The 21,644-nt window shown below is 32.5% G+C and overlaps 1 protein-coding gene across 5 annotated transcripts; it reads left to right on the forward strand.

Moving 5' to 3' along the window:
- Positions 1-1,005: 1,005 nt before the first annotated feature.
- B0353.1 (ASD2 domain-containing protein) lies at positions 1,006-21,504 on the forward strand (the record flags this gene model as incomplete). Of its 5 annotated transcripts, none has more annotated exons than NM_001355083.5 (9): positions 1,006-1,089; positions 10,616-10,710; positions 12,626-12,793; positions 16,454-16,571; positions 17,053-17,189; positions 19,030-19,273; positions 19,836-20,009; positions 20,055-20,159; positions 21,142-21,504. In NM_001355083.5, exons 2-9 carry the CDS (start codon positions 10,652-10,654, stop codon positions 21,298-21,300), a joined length of 1,164 nt encoding a protein of 387 aa, NP_001342023.1. In that variant the 5' UTR covers positions 1,006-1,089; positions 10,616-10,651. The 5 variants fall into 5 exon arrangements, with proteins under 5 accessions (NP_001342023.1, NP_001342014.1, NP_001342013.1 ...); NM_001355081.3 differs by lacking the exon at positions 1,006-1,089 and adding an exon at positions 2,574-2,692 and having other exon boundaries at positions 21,142-21,501; NM_001355082.2 differs by lacking the exon at positions 1,006-1,089 and adding an exon at positions 5,152-5,229 and having other exon boundaries at positions 21,142-21,503.
- Positions 21,505-21,644: the final 140 nt, after the last annotated feature.

The following is a 21,644-nucleotide window of genomic DNA, read 5'->3' on the forward strand; positions in this document are numbered from 1 at the left end:
AATTTCCATTGTCACTTTGTTTTGAAAATTCAAAATGTTAGCACAGCTTTTGTTGCTTACTCTCCTGCTCACCAAGCATTCCTCTCTCCCTATTAATTAGTACTATGAACACACTTGAACAGACACGACATGAAACCCGGTTTCCAAATTAGAAGGTGTCATGTATACATGTTGTCATGGACACTGGACTTACTTGAAGTGTCAGGTGGAAATATATAGGGTCTCTCGTTAGTTGGCACTTCAAACTCACAGAGCTTGGAGCTTTTCTTTTTAGTATACAGCTTCATCTATTTTATGCACTTATGTCTTGCTTGAAAAAAAAAATGAAAACGTTGATTTTGAAATTAGGAATTAAAAAAATTCGCCGAAAAATATATACCTCATCCAACTACGAGCTTTTCTGTAAACCAGGCTCCCATATATCTACATCAGATTTTTATAAATCTACAGATGACCCCCTTCGAAAAAATTCGTAAACCTACAAGAGCTTCCGTAAATCCACACAGGCTTTTGAAATTAACAAAAACGCCTTTAAACATATACGAACTTCCTCAAATCAACGCTAAACCCTTATTCTTTAAACCAACCTCCGTAAATCTACAAGAAACTGCAAATATATTCAAAACCATCGTAAATCCACACAAGCTTCCGTAAATCTATATGAGCTTTCCTAACTTAACATAGGTTTTTTGAGAGTATCCGTAAATTCACACAAGCTTCTGGTCACATTTTCGGCATCCTATTGTTTAAATCAATTTTCCTCTGTTTCAAAGTAGTTACTCTATACAATTTTTCTGCAGAAATTTCGTGCAAAAAACGAAAAAGAACCGTTTTCATTTCAGTTTTCTCCCGATTCAGAATGAATTCTGACTCATTTCGTTTTCCCCCTTTTCCTATCACTCTTCTTTGCTTTATATTTACTGCTTTTCCTTTTTTTCTGAATTTTTTGAGTTTTCATTTTCATGAAATCAAAAAATGCACCTTTTCCCAATTTTAATTTTCCAGGGAATGGACTACGACGTGGACACCTTGAGATCTGCAAAAAGCAATCGAGACGCCAGCCATCGGTACTACAATATGCTTATTCAGGTTAGTTTTTTTTTAAAAGATTTATTACATTTTGAATTTTCAACATAAATTTACGAGTTTGGATGTGTTGCAAAAATCCCCGTAAATCCACACTAGTCTGTGTAAATATATAAGATTTATTTTGACATTCCAAAAAATTATCCTTAAAGCCTGAGAAAAAAAAACTTGTATTTCTACACAAACTTTTTTTTGTAATTTTTTTTGTACCAGCCGCTGTAAATCAAAACGAGCTGCCGTAAATCTACAAAGGCCTCTGCAAAAAAAGAACATAGAAATGCGTTTTTGTAATTCTACAAACATTTCTTCAAATTTACATAAAATATTATTCCGTAAATCGACACAAGCTCGCGTAAATCGACACAAACTCCCATAAATCCACATAAACTTCCGGCATCTTCAAAAAGTTTCCGTGAACTTACTAAAGTTTTTGTAAATCCACACCAGCTCCCTTAAACCTACAAAATCCTTCAAAAATTGACGAAAACTACACTTAATCGACAAGAACCTTTGTAAATCTACAAAAATAATTTCTAGTCTATAAGAATCTCCGTAAATCTACCAGAGCTTCGGTAAATCAATTTCTCAGAACAGTTTTCAATCCACTTTTCGGGTTTTCTCACCTCTTCACACGATCGTTCCTCCAATTTCCATCGCATCCCATCCAAATATGGTAAAACTAATTACATACAGAATCCTCTGTTTCCATCCACTTTTTCGTCCATTCCTCCGTCACTTCAAGGAGAAGAAGACAAGGTCAATGTCTACTACAAGTGTCTATGTGACCATCTCCATGTCATTTTCTCCTTTTACATACTGCTTTGTGCCTTTTGATGAGTGTTTTCTTCTAACACTGACACGGAACTGCTTCCTTTTGTGTGATTTCTCCAGTTTTCTAGATCTTTTTTTAAAATATTTTTTGATAAGTATTCAGCTTTTTCCTAGTCACTGTAGTTGTAAATTGAAAACACCTAATCTTCGTAAATCTACAACAGTTTTCGTAAATCTACGCTAGTCTTTGTAAATATACATGAATTACCGTAAATCCACATGGACACTTCTGAATCCACATACCGTAAATTCTCTATCAGTACTGCAGTCTCTAATAGTGTTGCATTCAAAAAGGACCTGAAAATTAGTGCGACATGCAGCACTAATAGAGAATATACGGTAACCTTTCGTAAATCTTTTTTAATGATCGTAAATCGACATTAGATTTTTGTTTTGATCTTACACTACTTTCCGTAAATCTACAATAGCCCCCGTAAATGTACTCAAGCTACGTGAAATTCTAGTAAATCTACATGGAACCTTGTTAATGTATAATACAATAAACTTTAAAAAGTTTTTTACTTTAAAAAATTTCCAATTTCGGCGCGTCAAAAACAGTTCTTTTGTTGTTTTTTTTTTTTTGGCTTTTTTGATTGTTTTTTTTGCGAAAAGGGCGGGGCCTAGTTTAATATAAAACCCCTGACACAGGAAAATTGAAAATTGAAACATGGAAAAAGAAACAAAAATATTCTGTTTTGATTCACTGCTAGACGTTACTGTACGGTGTTGGAGAATCAATGGAATCAACAGGAGACGGATCAGTGAGGCTTATGAGGTGGGGTACTGTAGAGATACATGAAATTTATTAGCTGGGAAAATATTAGGGAGAAATTTTGGGTAAATTTCATATAGTTGACAAAATTTTGATATATTCAGTTTCAAGAAAATTGTGGCTGTTTGAAAAAAGGTTTCTATTTTTAAAAAAATATGGAAAAAATTAATTAAAAATTGTTTTTTTGTTTTGTTTTCAGAGAGTTAAAACGAAAATACTGTAGAAAAATAAAAAATTGCCAAAAATTGTAAAACTAAAATACTGTAGAAAAATAAAAAATTGCCAAAAATTGAGTAGCTTCCGTAAATCTACAAGGACTTATTAATAGGTAAAGCGACATGTGTCTCCGTAAATCCACACTTCGTAAATGCACGCTCTCTACATACAGATACTTTAGAAGATATGAAAATTTGTCAATTGACAAAATACTGTACAAAAAATTGCTTTCACTATGCCAGTTGACTTTTTCCGAAAATTTCAGGCCCTTACCCATTTTCCAAAGTCTGTTTACCAGCTGGCGGCAGGGTATTATAATGTGTTTATGCTCATATTATTGTTGCTCTTTTCCTCCCCCATCTCCTAAGAGTCTATGTATTGTTGTGCTCTTTCCTCTCAGGCTCTCGGCCGTCTTGTTACAACCACGCGCAGGTGTTCCGAAATGGCTCCAATTTCTAAGAGTATGCTAATTTTAGTGAATAAACTCATTTTTAATATTGAAATTTTGGGAATCTACGTATAAAATTGTTTTTTGTTTTTCAATTTAAATTTGGTTATTTCGTAAGTTATGTTTGAAAATAGGGTCCAGTAACATCCAAAGCAGACAAAAATTGCCGTTCGGCAAATCCGGCAAATCGGCAAAGTGCCGGTTTGCTGATTTGTCGGAAATGTTCAATTCCGGCAATTCGCTGGTTTGTCAATTTGCCAGAAATTTTCATTTTGGCCTATTGCCGATTTGACGTTTTTCAGAAATTTATTGGACAGTGTAGCGATAGCTCCTATATTTTATAGGACAAAGAGCATTCGGTGTTGTCAATTTCTAAAAGTGTATTTTTCAAACGTATGAAAATATTTAGAAAAAGTATCAAAAATTAGCGAACTGTAAGATCTGCAAAAAAGGTCAACTTTAGTAAAATTGAAATAGAAAACTGCTCTTCAGTACTTGAAGGGAAATGTTGAAATGAAATCGACATCCAAAAAATGCTCTCTAAACCTGATAAACTCAAATTTCACCACCTGTACTGCTCTTGTAACTGTATGACCTTTGCATAAATGTTGCATAAATACATCTGTCTGTTTGTCTGCGTATCACCCGAACATTCCATTGTCTGCCTGGCGTCTCTCAACTCCTCACACGCTCTTCTCACTCGTCACCTGTACCTCTTCTTGGCGGGAGATTGGCGGACGTTGGTGACACCCTGTACTCTTTCCTCGTTTTCTCTGCCGTCTCTCATTGAGTCTGTATTACTTTCTCTCTCTCGTGGAATCGTATCTTCTTACCTTTTAATGTACATAAACAAATTTCGCCGGCGCGTGTATATTTGTATGTGTGTGAGGGGTACTATAGAAGGGCACTGTTCCCTTTTATTTTCGACTCTGAATCTCTTTTTCTCTTGTTGAAATATTAGACAATTTTGGCACTCAAATGAAAAGAGCGATTTTGGATGTCAAATTTCTCTAACTTATGAACATTCGAAACAAATTCAAACTTGCATAACTTTCCATATTTTATTAGTTGACAACTTTTTGCTAGGACTTTTGATTTTCGGGTTCTTACAGTTTCTTCATTTGTACAAGTTTTCAACTAAAAAATTAGAGCTTACAAAATTTGCAAAAACTTTGCTACCTCACCTAATAACAGAGGAATGCTAATTTAAATTTGGTTTTGACACGTTGTGAAAGCCTGTCCCATCACGGTTTGGTCTACAAAAAATGCGGGAATCTTTTGCTCAAAAAATGTGTCAGCAGCAGCACGTTCTTAACCACGCGAAATCAGTTGAGAACTCTGCGCCTCAATTCCCGCATTTTTTGTAGATCTACGTAGATCAAACCGAAATGAGACAATCGGACAACACAATTTCTTAAAATAGTTTTTGTTTCAAAATTCCAATTTTCTATGCCATTTTTCGTTTAAGCAATTTTTCAAACAGTTCTAAATTTTGGAAAATTTCAAGAAAAAGAGCAAACGACCGGTTTTTCGAAAAACTTTTTTTTTCAGTAAATACTTTTGCAAGTTTTTGTAAAATACAAACCAATATTTTTTGTTATCCAATGTATGGAATTCCAATGACTCATTCAAATTCTTTCCCTCTCTCCCAATTTTATCAATAAGTTTCTTCCGCCATCATTTTTCCGCCTCCAGTACATTTTAGCAGTTATTTCGAAAGTTTCGTCTAAAACTGCTCTTTTCTTGAATTTTTTTTAGATTTACCTTTTCTTGTTGCTCTTTTCTTAAATTTCATTATAGAAAATTTCCAGAGACCCATTATATCAAATACTTTTTCTTCTTCCAAAAAATGATGAGTGGAGTGCCACCACTAAAGGTAAGAAGATACGTACTTTTTGGTGGGGTCAAGATTGTAACTGTATCTAGATTTTATCTAGATATACTATTAGATATAATTTATAATATTCACTGGTAATCTGGATAAACAAGAAACAATTTTTTTGCACTTTTTTAATTAAAAAAAACATTTTAAAAAGTCTTAAACCTTTTTTTAAAAGTTTTCTGAACATTTCGAAGGAACTTTCAACATTTTTCTCATAAGATCCAATTTTTCAAAATCCCAAAAATTATCTAGTATCGATTATTTTTCCTGCACATATTCATTCCCGATACCACTTGAACATCTGAGCGGCACGACGGAACAAAAGGACAGAAAAAAAGTATAGAGGCGCAGAGATACAAACAGTTCCAAATACAATTTATTACGGGCGGTTTGTGGTTTTTTTCGGGTATTTTCGAAATTGCGAATTTTGGTAGATTAAGCGTTTTTTCATATTCCCTCGGTTTTTTCTAATAGAGCGGCTGTCTATGTAAATTTTACGTCAATTTGAAAAAAAAAGGATTTTTGTTACAAAGCCAAACCTATTACAAAAAACTGTTAAAAAAATAAACATACGAAAAAATCGGCACAGACAACTGCTCGGCGCAATAAAAACTATTCAAAACCGGAAAAAAACCAATTTTTTGAAAATACGTAAGCTTATATTTGTTTTCAATTTTCAGCATTTCAAGCATTAAAATACTTTTTTTTTTAATCATCAAAAATCTACACTTTTTCCTAGCCGCCCATGTCTTTTTTATGCCCCCGTCCCCGGCTGGGAACCGTTCAAGTGTCCTGTCAAATACAGTCAGATTAGTGGATTAAACGGATTATTTATTGTTATTATCCACTTCCTCTCCTTCTCATTTATTTTCCGCTTTTTTGATGTGAAGACAAAAAAAAAACGAGAAAACGAGTTTTTATGTCCGCGCCGCGCACCATTTTTTTTGGCGTTCTCGAACACTTTTTCCATGTTATCATGACATTTGTTTTGCATTATCAATTGAATAGTCTTACGTGGTAAAAATTAATTTTTTATGGTTTTTTAGTTGACAAATTTTGAATAGATTTTATAGTAGGAATGAGCAGTGGGATAGTGTGCGTGCACCAGGAGTATGGAAATTTTTGGCAAATTGGGAAATTGCCGGAATTGAAAATTTCCGGCAAATTTCCAATTTGCCAAATTGCTGAAAGTTTTCGGAAAATTGTGGTTTTGCACATTCTTTTTTGGAAATTTTACAAATTCAATTTCAGTCGGCAAAATTGTACGCATATTTTAAATGTTCCTACGTCTATTCTGAAAAGTAAGAAAATTCTGTGAAAATATCTAAAGAAAACGGAATAAAAACTCGAGGCACAGTTTTAAATGTTCCGTCTTGTAAATAATCCCTCTGAACATTTCCGGCAAATCTGATATCCGGCAAACGGCAAATCGTCAATTTGCCGAAAATGAATAATTCCGGCAAATCGGCAAATTAGCGATTTACCAAAATGAAAACTTCCGCCAATTTGGCAAACAAATTGCCGGAATTGAAAAATGTGTCGATTTGTCCAATTTGACGACAAAAAATATTTGCCGAACGGCAATTGCGGCCTTATTTTGGCACATAGCTCCAAAAAATATTGCAATTTTCCGCTTATGTTCTTTTTTTTTCAAGGCTCCTTTGTTTATGAGATAACTCCCAGAGCAATTGTCTACGTCGATTTCTCAAAATAATTTTTTTGTTGATAAATTGAGTTTTTTTCTAAAATTTTAATTTTTCTGCACATTTTTTCTACAAATCGTTGTTGAAAATATTTGAAAAATTTCGCGGCAAAACCTGTGATCCTCTGATTCTTTTTTCGAAACTTCCGACACTTGATCTTCCAACCTTCTCCCCTAATCCACGTGGCATTGTTCTTGGCCCAAGTCACTCTAGTATATTCCAATTTTGAAATGTTTGTTGTGTATTTGTCCGGAAGCCATTCCGCTTAGCGCGCGCGTCATTCAAAAAGTTTTCGGTAGTGGAAGGCTCAGGCTCCCGGAGCTTTTCCGGTTCCTTTGGCTTGTTTCGATTTGAGCCCCCCTACCTGTCACCGACACATGTGAGAATTTATAGTGATCAACATTTGGTCGACTAATTTTGGATTTTTTTTTCAGATTGAAAAATGTTTAATTTTTTAAATAAGTCTTATGATTGTTGAGATGTGGAAAAAATTTCTTCAAATTTCCAATTTATCTTGTCGTTTTTACAACTTAATTATTGCCCTAGAAAACCTATAATTGTCAGGTGAATTTGAGAAATTTCTGAAAAATTACAAAAAAAAATTAATATGGAAAAATGTGAGAACTAAGTTGTGGAAATTTTTTAGACTATTCTGGAAAGTATGGGAAACCTCTAAAATCTTTTGGAACATAAATTTTATACATTTTTTAATTTTCTGAAAAATTCTAGAAACTTCTGAGAAGTTTCTGAAATCTCTGGAAAATTCTAAAACTTTTTAGAAATATCTAGAAAGTTCCTGCAAACTTCTGAGACCCCTGTAGAATATTTTGAGAAGTTTTAAAAGTTTCAAAAATAATTTTCGCAAGTTCTGGGAATTTTCTGAATCTCTAGAATTTATTAGGCAATTCTAGAATCTTCAGGAACAGGAAAAAAAATATAGTAATATTTTTTTGAAAGTTCAAATTTTTTGAAATTTGAAAAATTCCTTTAAAAAATCTAGAAATTTTCTGAATAACTCTAAAAGTTTTCGTAGGTAAAACTTGAACACTTTGTACTTTTTATTTTACTTTTGTTCAAAAGTTATTCATTTCATAACAATTCAATGAATCATCTTTTCATTCTTTTTTTTTTGCTTATGAAAAGAGATTCCGCTTTGAAATTAGACTTTTTTTTTTGTTTTTTTTTCTTTAAATCTCGCACTCTCTCTCCATTCATACCATCTGCGCGGAAAGAGAAAGAGTGAAATAACTCATATTTGTCCTTTATGCCGTTTTGCCCGATGACTCATCGAATTGGAACGATCTGTGTGTATCATAACATGCATTTCTTGCATTTGCAACACACTTTAGCACAGAGTCTTTCTTTGCCTATTTCCCTCTAAATTTTGTATACTTTTGATTATTCGTAAAAAATAAGATAAATTCAAACTCAGCGTAAAATTCTGGTCAAGCAGGATTTTGTTTGGGGTCTCTAGCTCAATTTTGAACATTTTTGGGTACTTTAGCTTGATCAACTACTGTAACCCATCACACAAGACTTTACGACATTTTTCAGAAAAACGGATTTTTTTGTATAATTGAGACATGCTGAATTCAAATTTCATAATTAAACTTTTTTGATTTTGCAAAATTCCAATACAATACCCTACTGCACTGTTTCGCAATTTTTTGTTAGTTTGATTTTGAATTTTGCAGGCTTTTTTATCTGAATCAATTTTGAACATTTTTGAGTACTGTAGTCTGAAAAGTACGCAAACACCGACTACCGTAACCCAATACACCGAATCTCACGACATTTCACAGAAAAGCTCTGAAAATTTGGCTTGCTACCAATTTTAATATGCTAATTTTGAATTTTGTAATGATATTTTACGAAAATCAATTTTTCACTATATTTCTAGGATCCAATTGTTTTTTAATTCACTCTTCTAACAAAAAGAGGAAAATCTGTCATTTTTCTCAGCGAAAAGTTTGAACATTGAATGATGGATCACATTTTATTGTGTATTCCTCCATTTTCTTTTCCAAAAAAAGATCATCAAACCGGCAGGAGTGGGGAGAGAAAACGGAAGGACATAGAAGAGAGAAAAAGAGACCGCCCGTCTTTCGATTTTCCCTCCAAAAGTCAACAATACCTTGCAACTTTTTTTAGTGGATAAAAATTAGTTTTAGCAATTGTGAAGGCCTCAAACGCGAATTTTGTATATGAGCAATTTTTGATGTCTTTTTTTTTCTGTTTTTTAAAGTAGCTGTAAAACATTTTATTTGAAAAAAAAGCTAATAAAAAGTTGTCAACTGACGAAATATTTAGTGGATTTTTCATACATGATGCCAGTTGATTTGTTTATCATACCTAGATAAAGCGACCGACACTTCGTAGGCCAAATTTGCAAACGAGCAAATTTCGATGTCAATTTCATTAAAAACTTTGGAGCATTATAACTTTTGACTGGTAAGAGCTATCAAAGAGCTGCTAACTGCCACAATACTATTGTATTAATATCTACAATGTTAGTAATTGTAATTTTTGCCAGCTCCCTTTATAGTAGTGATATAGCGGCCAACATGTCACAGGCCAACTTACCACATTACATTTTTGAGGCCAATGAGGTGTCGGCTGCTCTTACTTTGCTTAGTAAGATTTGAAAACTATTTGGTTTATGAACAAAATTGTGAAGAAACAGATATTCCCAATATTTTCGCAGTTGGCAATTTGGGTATCTACGTGTACCTAACCCTTAACGTGGATATGAAGATCGTGTAACGTGAACTCATTATCTATGTATACTAACTTTCTATTCATTCCTTAGTTATGTAATAATAAACTACTCGTCTTCGCCTCCTTGTTCGGCCTCGAATACATAACAGTATCTTTTACAATTCAAAAGTTACAAAAGTTTGAGATTTTGGTGGAAATCGACATCGACTACTGCTCTTTTTTTGTGAAGTCTAACCTCACGAAACCTCACGTCACTAAAATCACCACTTCCAGTTCCGTGTTCCTCATCCTATTTAAATACCTTTTTCCCAAGAAACGACACAGCTGTCTCCCAATGTTTTTTCGTCCTTGGGGCGCCCGTGGTCTCTTTCCTGTCTGCGTATCTTCGTCTCGCGCACTCTCATCCCTCATTTATTACCCCTTGTTTAGTTGGGTGACAATGAAATTGTCTCCTCCTCCACCGATCAAATCCAAATTTCTCACATTCCGATCTCATTTTCTTTTGGTGGTGAAAAACAAATTTGGACTTTTTTGGAGGGCACACATTCTAGAAATTAGGAACTGGCAAGCATTTTTGGAATTAAACAAAATTATTTATTTTTACCGGACAACTTACCAGTAGATTTTTAGAGTTTTTAAGGTGTAATCTATTTATTGAGCAATTTAAAAATTTGCAAATTGACAACACAATTTTCTCCTCAAGATATCTTAAAAACTAGACGGGTTTTCAAAAATTGACCAATTATGAAATGTCCAAAATTGGATTTTTAATGAAATGCTGTGCATTTAAAAAATCTAAAATAACCGACGTGGCAAAAATTTTTAATTTGTAAAAACTATGTTTTTTTTTCTTTTAAAACATGTTTTGAAAAAAATCCGAATTTTTAAAGATTTTTTTTCAGAATCCTACCTTAAAAATATGTACGTTATTTATTTATATAATAAATTGTGATTTTCAGCCATCTCGAAGCTTCCTACCACAAGACAGCGGGCCAATGTTGCATAGAAGTCCATCTGGGGCAAAGCGGAAGATTCGGCAGAAGAGGGAAGAAGCGTACGTTTTTTTAATACTTTATAAGTGACAAATCTCGCAAAAATTTGAACAGCAATTTGTGACAAAATTTTAAAGTTGAAAATTGCAAGTTAACGGCTAAAATAGTAGTGAAAATGAATCGACGAGCAATTCCTGTTGTCAATTTTCGTTTGAAAGTTTGAGCGCTTGTAATCCGAATATCTTAATAAAAAAATTCAAATTTTTTTAGAAATTTTTTTATTTATTAGGTCTCCAAATAAGTTCCGGGCAAAAATCATAACTTTATTCGCTGCAAATCGTTTTTTATGAAACTTTGGGAATTTATGTTATCAGCCATGATCTTTCATTTGACAATAGTCACAAAAGTTTTTGATCACCCCAAGTGTCCTAACTCGGAGCCAATTTTTTCAGGCATTTTTCAGATCTCGGTTCTTTTCAGCTTTGAATTGAGGTTTGTGTGCGGATTTTTTTTGTTGTTTAGAATACATTATTAGAAAACGACAAAAGTTTTAAAAAAATCCGTCCAAAAAATTTTTTTTGGTTGATCGTCCAAAAATCTTCGAAAACATTTTTTGTCGAAAATTCTAGATTTTTTCTACAAAACTGATGTAACCAAGTGTAAACCATTTTTACACATAAAATTCATTTTAGTTTGAAATTTGAATCTCAAGAAATATTCAAAAAACTCAAAAATTATCCGAAAAAATTATATTTTTTATTATCATTTTAGTGTATCAAACTAAACTGATGTGTTTTGTATGTGTAAAAATAGTTTACACTTGGTTACATCATTTTTGTAGAAAAAATCTAGAATTTTCGACAAAAAAATTTTTCGAAGATTTTTGGACGATCAACCAAAAAAAATTTTTTGGACGGATTTTTTTCCAAACTTTTGTCGTTTTCTAATAATGTATTCTAAACAAAGAAAAATCCGCACACAAACATCAATTCAAAGCTGAAAAGAACCGAGATCTGAAAAATGCCTGAAAAAATTGACTCCGAGTTAGGACACTTGGGGTGATCAAAAACTTTTGTGACTATTGTCAAATGAAAAATCATGGTTGATAACATAAATTCCCACAATTTCATAAAAATCGATTCGCAGCGAACAAAGTTATGATTTTTGACCAGGAACTTATTTGGAGACCTAATACTTTCAAAAGTTACAATTACTCAGTTTTTGCCGCTCATATTTTTGAAAGTCTTTGGCCAAAAAAAATGATTCTCCTGCATTTTTTATATTTTATCTGTGTTTCGATTATTCTTATCAAAACATTGTAGGGGTCGGAACATGTGACATTTCTTTGGATTTCCTCAAAAGCTTATATTTTTCAAAAATTCGGCAATTTCCCAATACTTTAACCGGAAATTATGAAAAATCTAAAATTTTTTTGGAGTGTTTCATTATGACATTCGGTCGTTTTGGATCATTATAAGTGTATTTAGACAAAATTCCCACGGGCGCTACTCCCTTTGAAGTTAAATAGCTTCTTTCGCACATCTCTGGGCAAAACACAACATTTTACTGATAAAAATAATAAAAATAGAGCAATTTTCAAGTCATATTCTATTATAAATTTGTCATTTTTGAAATTCGTCAAATGAGAAGAAAAATTTTTCCATACAACTTTTGAGCAAAAAAATATCGCGCCCGGCACTTCGCTGGACAAAAAGTGAGAACGAGCAATTATTGATGTCAAATTCTGTTTTTTTTTTTGAAATCGAAGTTTGAAGGGGTGTTTTTTTCCGAAAATTTCACAAATATTCCTAAACCTCTATTACAAAGAATGGCATGAAAACAATGAACAATTGCCCGAAAACTGCCCGAAAAAATAGAAAGGAATAAAAAATAGTATTTAACAAAGTAGTAACAACACTAATTTTATGTATAATTTTCCAATTTTCAACGCGTTTTCAAACAAATTAAAAATTCCAGGTCCCGCCCGTCTCCATTCCTCTCCCCATCAAGTTCATCATCTCAAACTTCGATATCTCCGACACCAACAGAAACATCTTCAAATTATCGATCACTCGTAGATTCAGGAGATTATCAATCGATTCTTCCGGATTTCGACCCATCATTTGTACCTGTGCCAACTCCTAGGTAATTCTTTTTTTTTTAATTTTCTTGAAAAATATCAAAAAAAATCAGCAAAACATATTTGTATTTGTATGAATTCCATTTTTAACCGCATGACATTAAAATATTTGTTAAAGAGCTTATCTAGGTCAGTGTTTAGTCATGTATACACAGTCAAACAGCGGTTTTTTAGGCAACTGGCCATAAACTGCACTAGTTTTTACCCCCGCACACGGAGGCGGTTCACACCAGAACGGTTATGCATCCAATTTGGATTTCGTTTTAGGTCTTTTCCATTCAGTAGTTATGACATTCTTCTTTTCTAGGTCACTTATTCGGTTTTGACTAGGCACTAAGTTACTGTAGAAGAACGCTACATTATCTAACTGCAGTTATTTTTCTAACTAACCAGTAAAGTGTCGGACGCTATAACTTTTCCCAGATCGAAAAGCCAATAGTTTGCTAATTATTTTGCCAGGTGACATTATTTTGATAATTGGAAAGTTACTTTGGGTTAAAGTTTGAAAAAAAGCGACTGTTACAGTGAGGCATTATTAAGTGATCTACCGATTTGAAATCGACAAAATTTCCCATTCTTTCCATCAGCAAAATATAACGGCCGACGTTTTACTGGTAGCACCACGTAGGCCAAGGGTAGAAAATGCCTGTGAATTGTCGGCTGTTTTAACTTTGTTCACACAGGAGTTAGAAAGAACTAAACACTAAAGGAATGTAATCAATTTTAAAAAAAATATTTTTCCAGGTGACATATTTTCGTTAGTTGGAACGTTACGGAGTTTCACATTGAAAATTGCTCTGCGGAAAATTTGATTTTTTTTGGTATTAGTGTATTTTTAAAAACAATTTTGTGTTAGAAATTGTTTACTGATATACATTTTATAACCACAGAAATTTCCCATTCTTCCCAATAGCAAAAGTATAGCGGTAGAAAATACTAGTCAATTGTCGGCTGCTCTAACTTTGTCCCCTCACTAGCTAGAAAAAATTAAGCACTACACAAATGTAGCCAAGATATTGCTGATTTTTGTGTTAGTTTACATTTTTGCAAAATCTCTGCTCGTTGGAAAGTTACAAGAAGTTAAATTTTAAAAGAAATCGACAAAAAAATTGCTCACTAGCTCAATTTACGTTTTTCCTTATTTCCCCCAAAACGTTAAATTCCAAATTCATGGAGATTTTCCAAATTTCCCATCACACACGCGGTGCTTATCATAATTATAATCAATCGAAAGTGCAATTTCTCTTACCCATTCACTTTTCATTTCCCGTTGAATATCCGTTCCGTTTCATTTTCAACCTATCATCTTTATACGTTGCCAAATTAGAATAATCGGGCAATTTTTACCTACTTTCACTATTTTCACATAAGGAATTGCATCTTGATAATCGCTGGGAGGTGGGTACCAGATTTCTTGAAAAATTTATGAGATATCCTAATTTTATTTGTTAAATTACTCTAGTTTTACAGAATATGGAGGAAAATCTAGATTTTTTTAAAAATTTATTTCGATGCTAGAGCTTTCAAAATTAGAAAAATTGATCCGATGCACCATGATTAAAAATTTTTGCCACAAATTCGGAATTTAATTGTTTTTTTAGTGAATTTTCGTGATATTGTAATCCAAATTCAATTTTTTTAAAAGGCTTGATGTTTTCCGGATTACCGTAGTTTATAGACAATCATCCAGTTTCTGTCAAAATTCACAATTTCCGTGTTTTGTGGGAAATTAAAACTTTGAACTGAATTTGAATCAAAAATGACTTCAAATCAAAATGTTTAAAAAAATTTCAAACTTTATCAAAAATTAGACTTCCAAAATGCGCTAGGAATGTAAGCAATTTGGCCGAACCATCTGCGTCTCTCATAGCCAATCACATCTCTCGACCCCAATCGGTGTGGAATCTGAATAATTGCGCACTTCTTCTTATTCTTCTTCTTCTCATTTTCCATTTCCTCTGCCGCCTGATCTCACGTAATCGGTCTCCTTCTTCTCAGGAGAAAAGGACAAGTTTCTGCTGCTACCCCCTTACGCACCGCGCATCTTTCTGGAACATCCAATAGCTTTTATCTATTTTCTCATTTACAGTGGTGGCCAAAAGTATATGCCTTTTTGGTTTTTTGCTAATTCTTTATAATTTTCAAATGAGTGTAACTCACAAACTAAGCACTTTAGGAAGAAAAGTTTGACTGATAAACTGTTGCTTAAACTCTTGTCTACATGTTAACACTTTATCCAACAATTTAAAAAATTTAGGTCAAGAGATACAGCGGGAGACACCTCGCGAGTCCATTTTTGGCTATTTCTCTCGAAACGCCTGTAGCTCGAGAATGAGAAGTTTTCATAAGAAAAGTTTTAGTAATAAAATAATCTGCAAATATTTTTGTATCACATGCATATAGTCGTTTTTTTTATCAAACAACCTGTAGAATAGAACTGTAAGTTTAACCACGCGCTTCTCAAAGCACCGATCTGACCAACTGTTTAAAAACCAGGTCATGTTTTTCAAAAATAAATTTTTGTGCATATATTTTGAATAACTAATTGTATAGTTGAATTTTATTTACATTTCAGCTGAAAAGCAAGTATTAGAAAAATCTAATACACCATTTTTAGAAATTGTTCCCGACGAGTGCTGGTACTCCGCGTGTTTAAACTTACAGTTCTATTCTACAGGTTGTTTGATAAAAAAAACGACTATATGCATGTGATACAAAAATATTTGCAGATTATTTTATTACTAAAACTTTTCTCATGAAAACTTCTTATTCTCGAGCTACAGGCGTTTCGAGAGAAATAGCCAAAAATGGACTCGCGAGGTGTCTCCCGCTGTATCTCTTGACCTAAATTTTTTAAACTGTTGGATAAAGTGTTAACATGTAGACAAGAGTCTAAGCAACGGTTTATCAGTCAAACTTTTCTTCCTAAAGTGCTTAGTTTGTGAGTTATACTCATTTGAAAATTATGAAGAATTAGCAAAAAAACCAAAAACGCATATACTTTTGGCCACCACTGTATGTATAGAAATTTAGTTTTAACGCTAAAATAACAACTTTTTGCATATGAGCAATTTTCTATGTCTATTTTTGCCGTTTTTGATTTTTCAGCCTTATAGTTTGTCGGGAAAGTTATACCTACCTACTTAGAAAACGTTTTCGACTGACAAAGTGTGCAGAATTTCGTTATATAACATTTCGTCAGGTGGCAATTTTTATCTGGTCTTGTAGTTTTTGAGATATTATAGTTTGAACAAAAAAGAGAAAATTTTGCTGTCAATTTTTTTTGTGCAAAAAATTTATGATGAGCATTTTGTTAGTTGTCAGCTTTTTTCTAAGTGTTCTAACTTTTCAGATACTCCGGTTTGAAAAACAAGCTATTTTTGTTGTCAAATTCCGTTTTTTTAAATTTAGTTTTTTGCAACAAGTACGTCAAATCCCATCCCAAATAGTAATATTTTAGTTTATTGATAACATTTTTTAATTTCTTATCAGTAGTTACGTACGTAAAGCAAATAATAATAGTAATAATAAAACCGCACCCAATATTTTTCACATTTTTTTTTGTTTTTGAAAAATTTTGAATTTTTTTTTTTGAAAACGTATAACTTGTACCATTTTTTAACAATTACCGCAATATTTTAACAAAAATTTTAACAATTTTCCAGACTCTCCGTGCCATTCTCAGCTTCAATGAGCACATTGGAACTCTCTTCAAGCACTCTCAGCTCACCAGTGACCGCTCCGGCGCCACCTCCACCGCCAACTTCTAAACCCACTGTTGAGGTTGGTTTTTTTTTTGTTGAAAAATTGAGAGAAGCCAAAAATTATGGAAGTTTTTTTCAAAATTTGAAAACAATGTTTTTTGTTTTTTTTTAAAGAAAGTTCGAAATTTTTTTAATCCATAATTCTGCTAGTGAGAATTTTGTCTAAATACACTTATAATAACTAAAAACGACCGAATATCATGCTAAAACACTCCAAAAAAAAAGTTAGATGTTTCATAATTTCCGGTCAAAGTTATGGCAAAACTAAGTAATTGTCACCATTTAACAGCAAATAAAAAATTTCAAAAGGTTTTTGAAAAGTTTTATTATGGTATTTGGTCACTCTGGCCCCATTGGAGTAGTTTTTAACACTTTCTCCGCTGGCGCTACTCCACTTTAGAATCCTTAGTTCAATTAACCCATTAGATGCACTAACCAGATGTTAAACTAAAAAAATCGTTTTTTTTTCAACTTCAATAATATAATATTAATATTTTCAGGTCCACCCAATGCCAACTGATGAGCGCAGCCCATCGATGGCTTCTTCTTTGAACGGATCAATTGATATCGACATTTACAAGCCAAAGCCTCCAGTGCCAATTAAGCCAAAGGGTCTGAGAATTGATCATTTAAATAGGTAAGATAATTTAAAGCTAAAAGCATTATAATTTTAATAGTGTGTGACACATTGAGGGCAAATTTCTTGCCTATTTTGTTATTACTCTTTCCGTTTCTGAAAAATTGCAAAATTGCAACTGGGTGAGTGTCTATGTCAACTGTCTTTTTTTTCTTAAAAACTTTAATCTTGACTTAAACATTTTTTTTTCGAATTTTCATATAATAATGCATACTTTTCGTACTTTTAAGCTACGAAATACAAAAAAAAACATTTTGAAAATTCAAATATAGCAATAAAATCTCCAAAAAAATTCAACATCATATTTGCTCAAGAAAGAGCAAATAATGGGGGTTAGAAAATGATAAGAAATTGAATTTTTTTTGGAGTCATTTTTGCAATATTTGCTATTGAGGTTAAATATGGAATTTTTTTTGACGAAATTTGCGCTGAAACTTAGGTTTTTAGAGAAATTTTTCGAAATTTTTTTTTTTTCGAAAGTAAAAAAAACTGTTCTTAATTTAGTTTTTTGAACACTTGTTTACTTCAACACCCACGTTTCCTATTAGATATCAAATGGCTTTTAGCAAAAAAGCCACGTGACGTCCGGCAGGGGAATCCGCCCACCTGTGGGAAAATTGACGGATAAAATTGATAATTTTGAAGGAAAATTGAGAGGTTTTTCAGAAAAATGTTGTAGATTTTGTGCTCAGAAACCATTTGTAAAGTTTGAAAAACGTTTTGAAATTCACCAAAAAAAATGATCAATTTTTTTTTCAAACGGGTACTCAAATTTCTACTTTGAACCTAACGTTTAACCAATCTCCGCCATTTTTCCACCCAAAACTCCCAAAATTTTCACTACTTTTATTACCTTCCCCCCCCCCCCCCCCCACTGATAATACCAGTAGTTTCTATCATTTTTTTTCGTATGTTTGCACTATACGAATGTTGATTTATTCAATGTGTTCACATTTTGTTTGTCGAAAAAAAAAACAACTTTAATAGTACAAGGTGTGCCATTTTTTGGAACATTCACTTTGCTTGATGTTTGAAAATTTCCAAAAAATTCCAAACATTTTTGGTTTTGATTTTTTAACTTTTTTCCGGTGCTAATAACTTAGCGCCCATAAAAATAAAAATAAAGATACCAACTAACAAAGTTTTGCAAATTTTTTGATTTTTTTTAAATGTTTCTTTTAGTGTTTTTGTTACAACTTTATAGCACTCCTGGGTTTTAAGATACACCGCTTTGAAGTTCCAAATCTGAAAAAAAAATACAATTGACAAAATGCACATACTTCTCAAAGTTTTCAAGTTTTCAAAGCAAAACTCTACACAAAAAACACCTTGATTTGAAAAAAACGCGCAACTTTCTACTTTTTTCTTCCACTGAAACTTTCCAATTTATGAGTCAGACATAAAACAATAGGTCATAACTATTTCCAATGCTTTCCACAGAAACTTCTTCGTTTATTATTATTTTTACACAAAAATATACTTTTGCTGTTGTCCAACTACTTTTATAACAATACTATTGTGTCTGGCTTGTCTTTAGACTGTGCACTTTTTTTCTGAAATGTTCTTCAAAATGTTTCAAAATAGTTTTTTCCAGAATTTCTACTTGAAAAGTTAAAATTGGATCTACTCAAATTAATTTTTTTCCATATTTAGAGCAAAAAAATCGAAATTTAAAGAATGTAATTAACCTGAACCTCAGTCAAACTTTTTTGAATTTTTGAAATTAAAAAAAAAATTTCTGAATTAATTTTTTTAAAAGCTATTCGACATTTTTTGGAAATTCTTATTATGTGACCCCAGAGCATTTTTCTACTTATTTTCACCGAAATTTTTCTTCCAGATCAACATCAATGACGTCACTCTCCTCTCCATCACCAATCCAACACACCACATCTTCATTCCTTAACAACTTCATGCCAACTCCATCACTTATAAATCTTCAACAAGGATACCGTAACCCAGATCTCGGATCCCAAGATTTGGCACGTTTGGACGCTTCTCGTCATGAGAGTATTCAAAAAGTCAGCCGTAAGCTTAGTACTTATGAGGAGGAGAAGAATCTCATTGAGAATGAGTTGGAGGAGGTGAGAGCACAAATTTTATTCGGAGAAAACTTTTGAAATCAGCGCAAAATTTAGGTCAGGGCGCGTTTTTTACGGGGATTTCTAGCCAAATGTTTGAATTTTTGGAATTTAGCATGATCATGGATTCGCTGTATGTTTAAAAATAGCAAAATCCATGGGTCTGCCAAATCCTGAAAAATATTAAGCAAGGCTTATGGGTCAGCTAACAAGTGGTGTCAGAGTGTCTCATTTCGGCTTGATCTACGTTGATCTACAAAAAATGCGAGAGAACTGATTTCGCTTTTTTTAAGAACGTGCTGACGTTTCGCATGGTTAAGAAAGTGCTGACACTTTTTTTTGGCAAAAATTCTCGCATTTTTTGTAGATCAAACCGTAATGGGACAGCCTGACGCCACGTGTGCTAAATATTTTACCTTTTTAATATTTTTCCATGAAATTTGAATAAAGCCTAAGGCAGTCTGAAAAAGTTTCAGAAATTCTAAAAATATTTCAAAAAACTAGTGGGACTTTTAATTCGATATTTCTTTAATGCCCTCGCAAGCTATAAAAATTTAATTTTCAGATCGAAAGAACCGGAGCTCGCCTACTATCAATTGTCGAACAAAAAGACAATTTCTTGGCTTCAAGGATCCGTAGATTTATGGAAAAAAGCAAGGAATTGGTTGGAATTGAGACACTACTCAGATTGCAATTAAATAAGCATAACGAACGAATTAAGGATGGCCTTATTGATATTGTAAGTTTTTTTAATGTTACTAGAAAGATTGTTAATTTTTTTCAGAGCGCCGCCCGTGGCGAGGAGTCGTATCTGCAAAAAAGATTCAAGGATACAGACTTTTTGAGAAAAATCAGCGCTCGGAGGGAAATTGATTATGATAAGGAATTGGTGAGTTTTTTAAAGAGTTTTGAGTTTTGAGCTTCAAGATCCTTGGAAAAAATGTTTGCAAAAAAAACTTTCTGACTTTCGAAAAATTCGTATTTTTAAACAAAATTTTCGGAATTTATTTTTTCGGTGTTGTGAAACTTATCCGACTTTAAACTTGAATTTTTAATTTATCTGGAGTTTTCAAAAAATGGAAGAAGAATTCTGAACATTTTTACATGACCACAGCAAAAATTATTTCGAATTCGAGAAAAAATCAGATTTTTATAAACATTGTGGAATTTTTTTCCGAAATGTTTAAATTTCCCTAGTAGTTTAACTCTTCAGATTTTGAACCTAATATCTGAATCTGTCTGGAATTTCATTGAAAAAAACAAATGTTCTAAACAATTTCGATTAAATTTTTCTATTTTCTAATTTTTCTAATTAAAATTTTCTGAATTTATGAATATATCAGAGTGGGGATTTTGTCTAAATACACTTGTAATAATCTAAAACGACCGAATATCATAATAAAAACTCTATAACTTTTAGATTTTTTATATAATAATTTCCTGTCAAAGTTTTCGCGAATTACAAAAATTTTGAAAAATATGAGCTTTTGAGGAGCTTAAAAGCAATGTCGCATGTTCCGACCTTTACAATGTATTTGATACGAATAATTTTAATAAAATTACAGTATTAAAAAAATCAGATTTTGAACCTAAAATCTGAATCTGCCTGGAATTTCATTTGAAAAACTTTTTTACAACTTCCCGATTTTTTAAAAGTTTTCTCTTTTTAGATTTTAGAACTAAAATTAAAATTTTCTGAAATTTTCGAAAAAAAATTCCGATTTGGAAAAAAAGTAAAAATGTGGATTTTTCTCTATAAAAGATTTTAAATTGAATACATTTTTTCTAAATTCCAGTTTTCCAGCCAAAAATTTCCAAAAACTTACAAACTAAACTTTATATATATATGAAAATATAAATATATTTTTCAGTCTGAAATCTTCACCGACGATCAATTCCATCGATGGGTCATGTTCAAGAAAGCCACGTTGCAGCTGCTTCAAACCGAATCCTCAGTCTCCTACTACATTCGGGAATCCAATGCGAAACTCGATGCGTTGCATCTTGCGCCACGTGGCACAAGTGCCTAGATTTTTTGAAATTTGCAAATTTTCAAAAAATAAACAGTGAATTACGGGTCAAATCTTGGTTTTCCCCCTCGCCCCAACAACCCCTCCACACATTCTCAGACATTTTATTTCAAGACTTGTTTGCCTTCTCCCGAATAATTGTCAAATTTTCATATTTTTTTTTTTTGTTTTTTTGTACAAATAAAATAAAGAAAAGTGAAAAGTATTAGTCCAGATGTTTCAGGAACTGAAAATGCTTAACAAATCTAATACTTTCGTACATTTTCCGAAAAAATTTTTTTTTTGCCCAAATGAAAAAAAAGGCAGTAAAAAAGGACGGATTAGATGGCTGAAAAAAATTGGGC

This window comes from Caenorhabditis elegans, chromosome III, assembly GCF_000002985.6.
Source record: "Caenorhabditis elegans chromosome III".
NCBI lineage: Eukaryota > Metazoa > Nematoda > Chromadorea > Rhabditida > Rhabditidae > Caenorhabditis > Caenorhabditis elegans.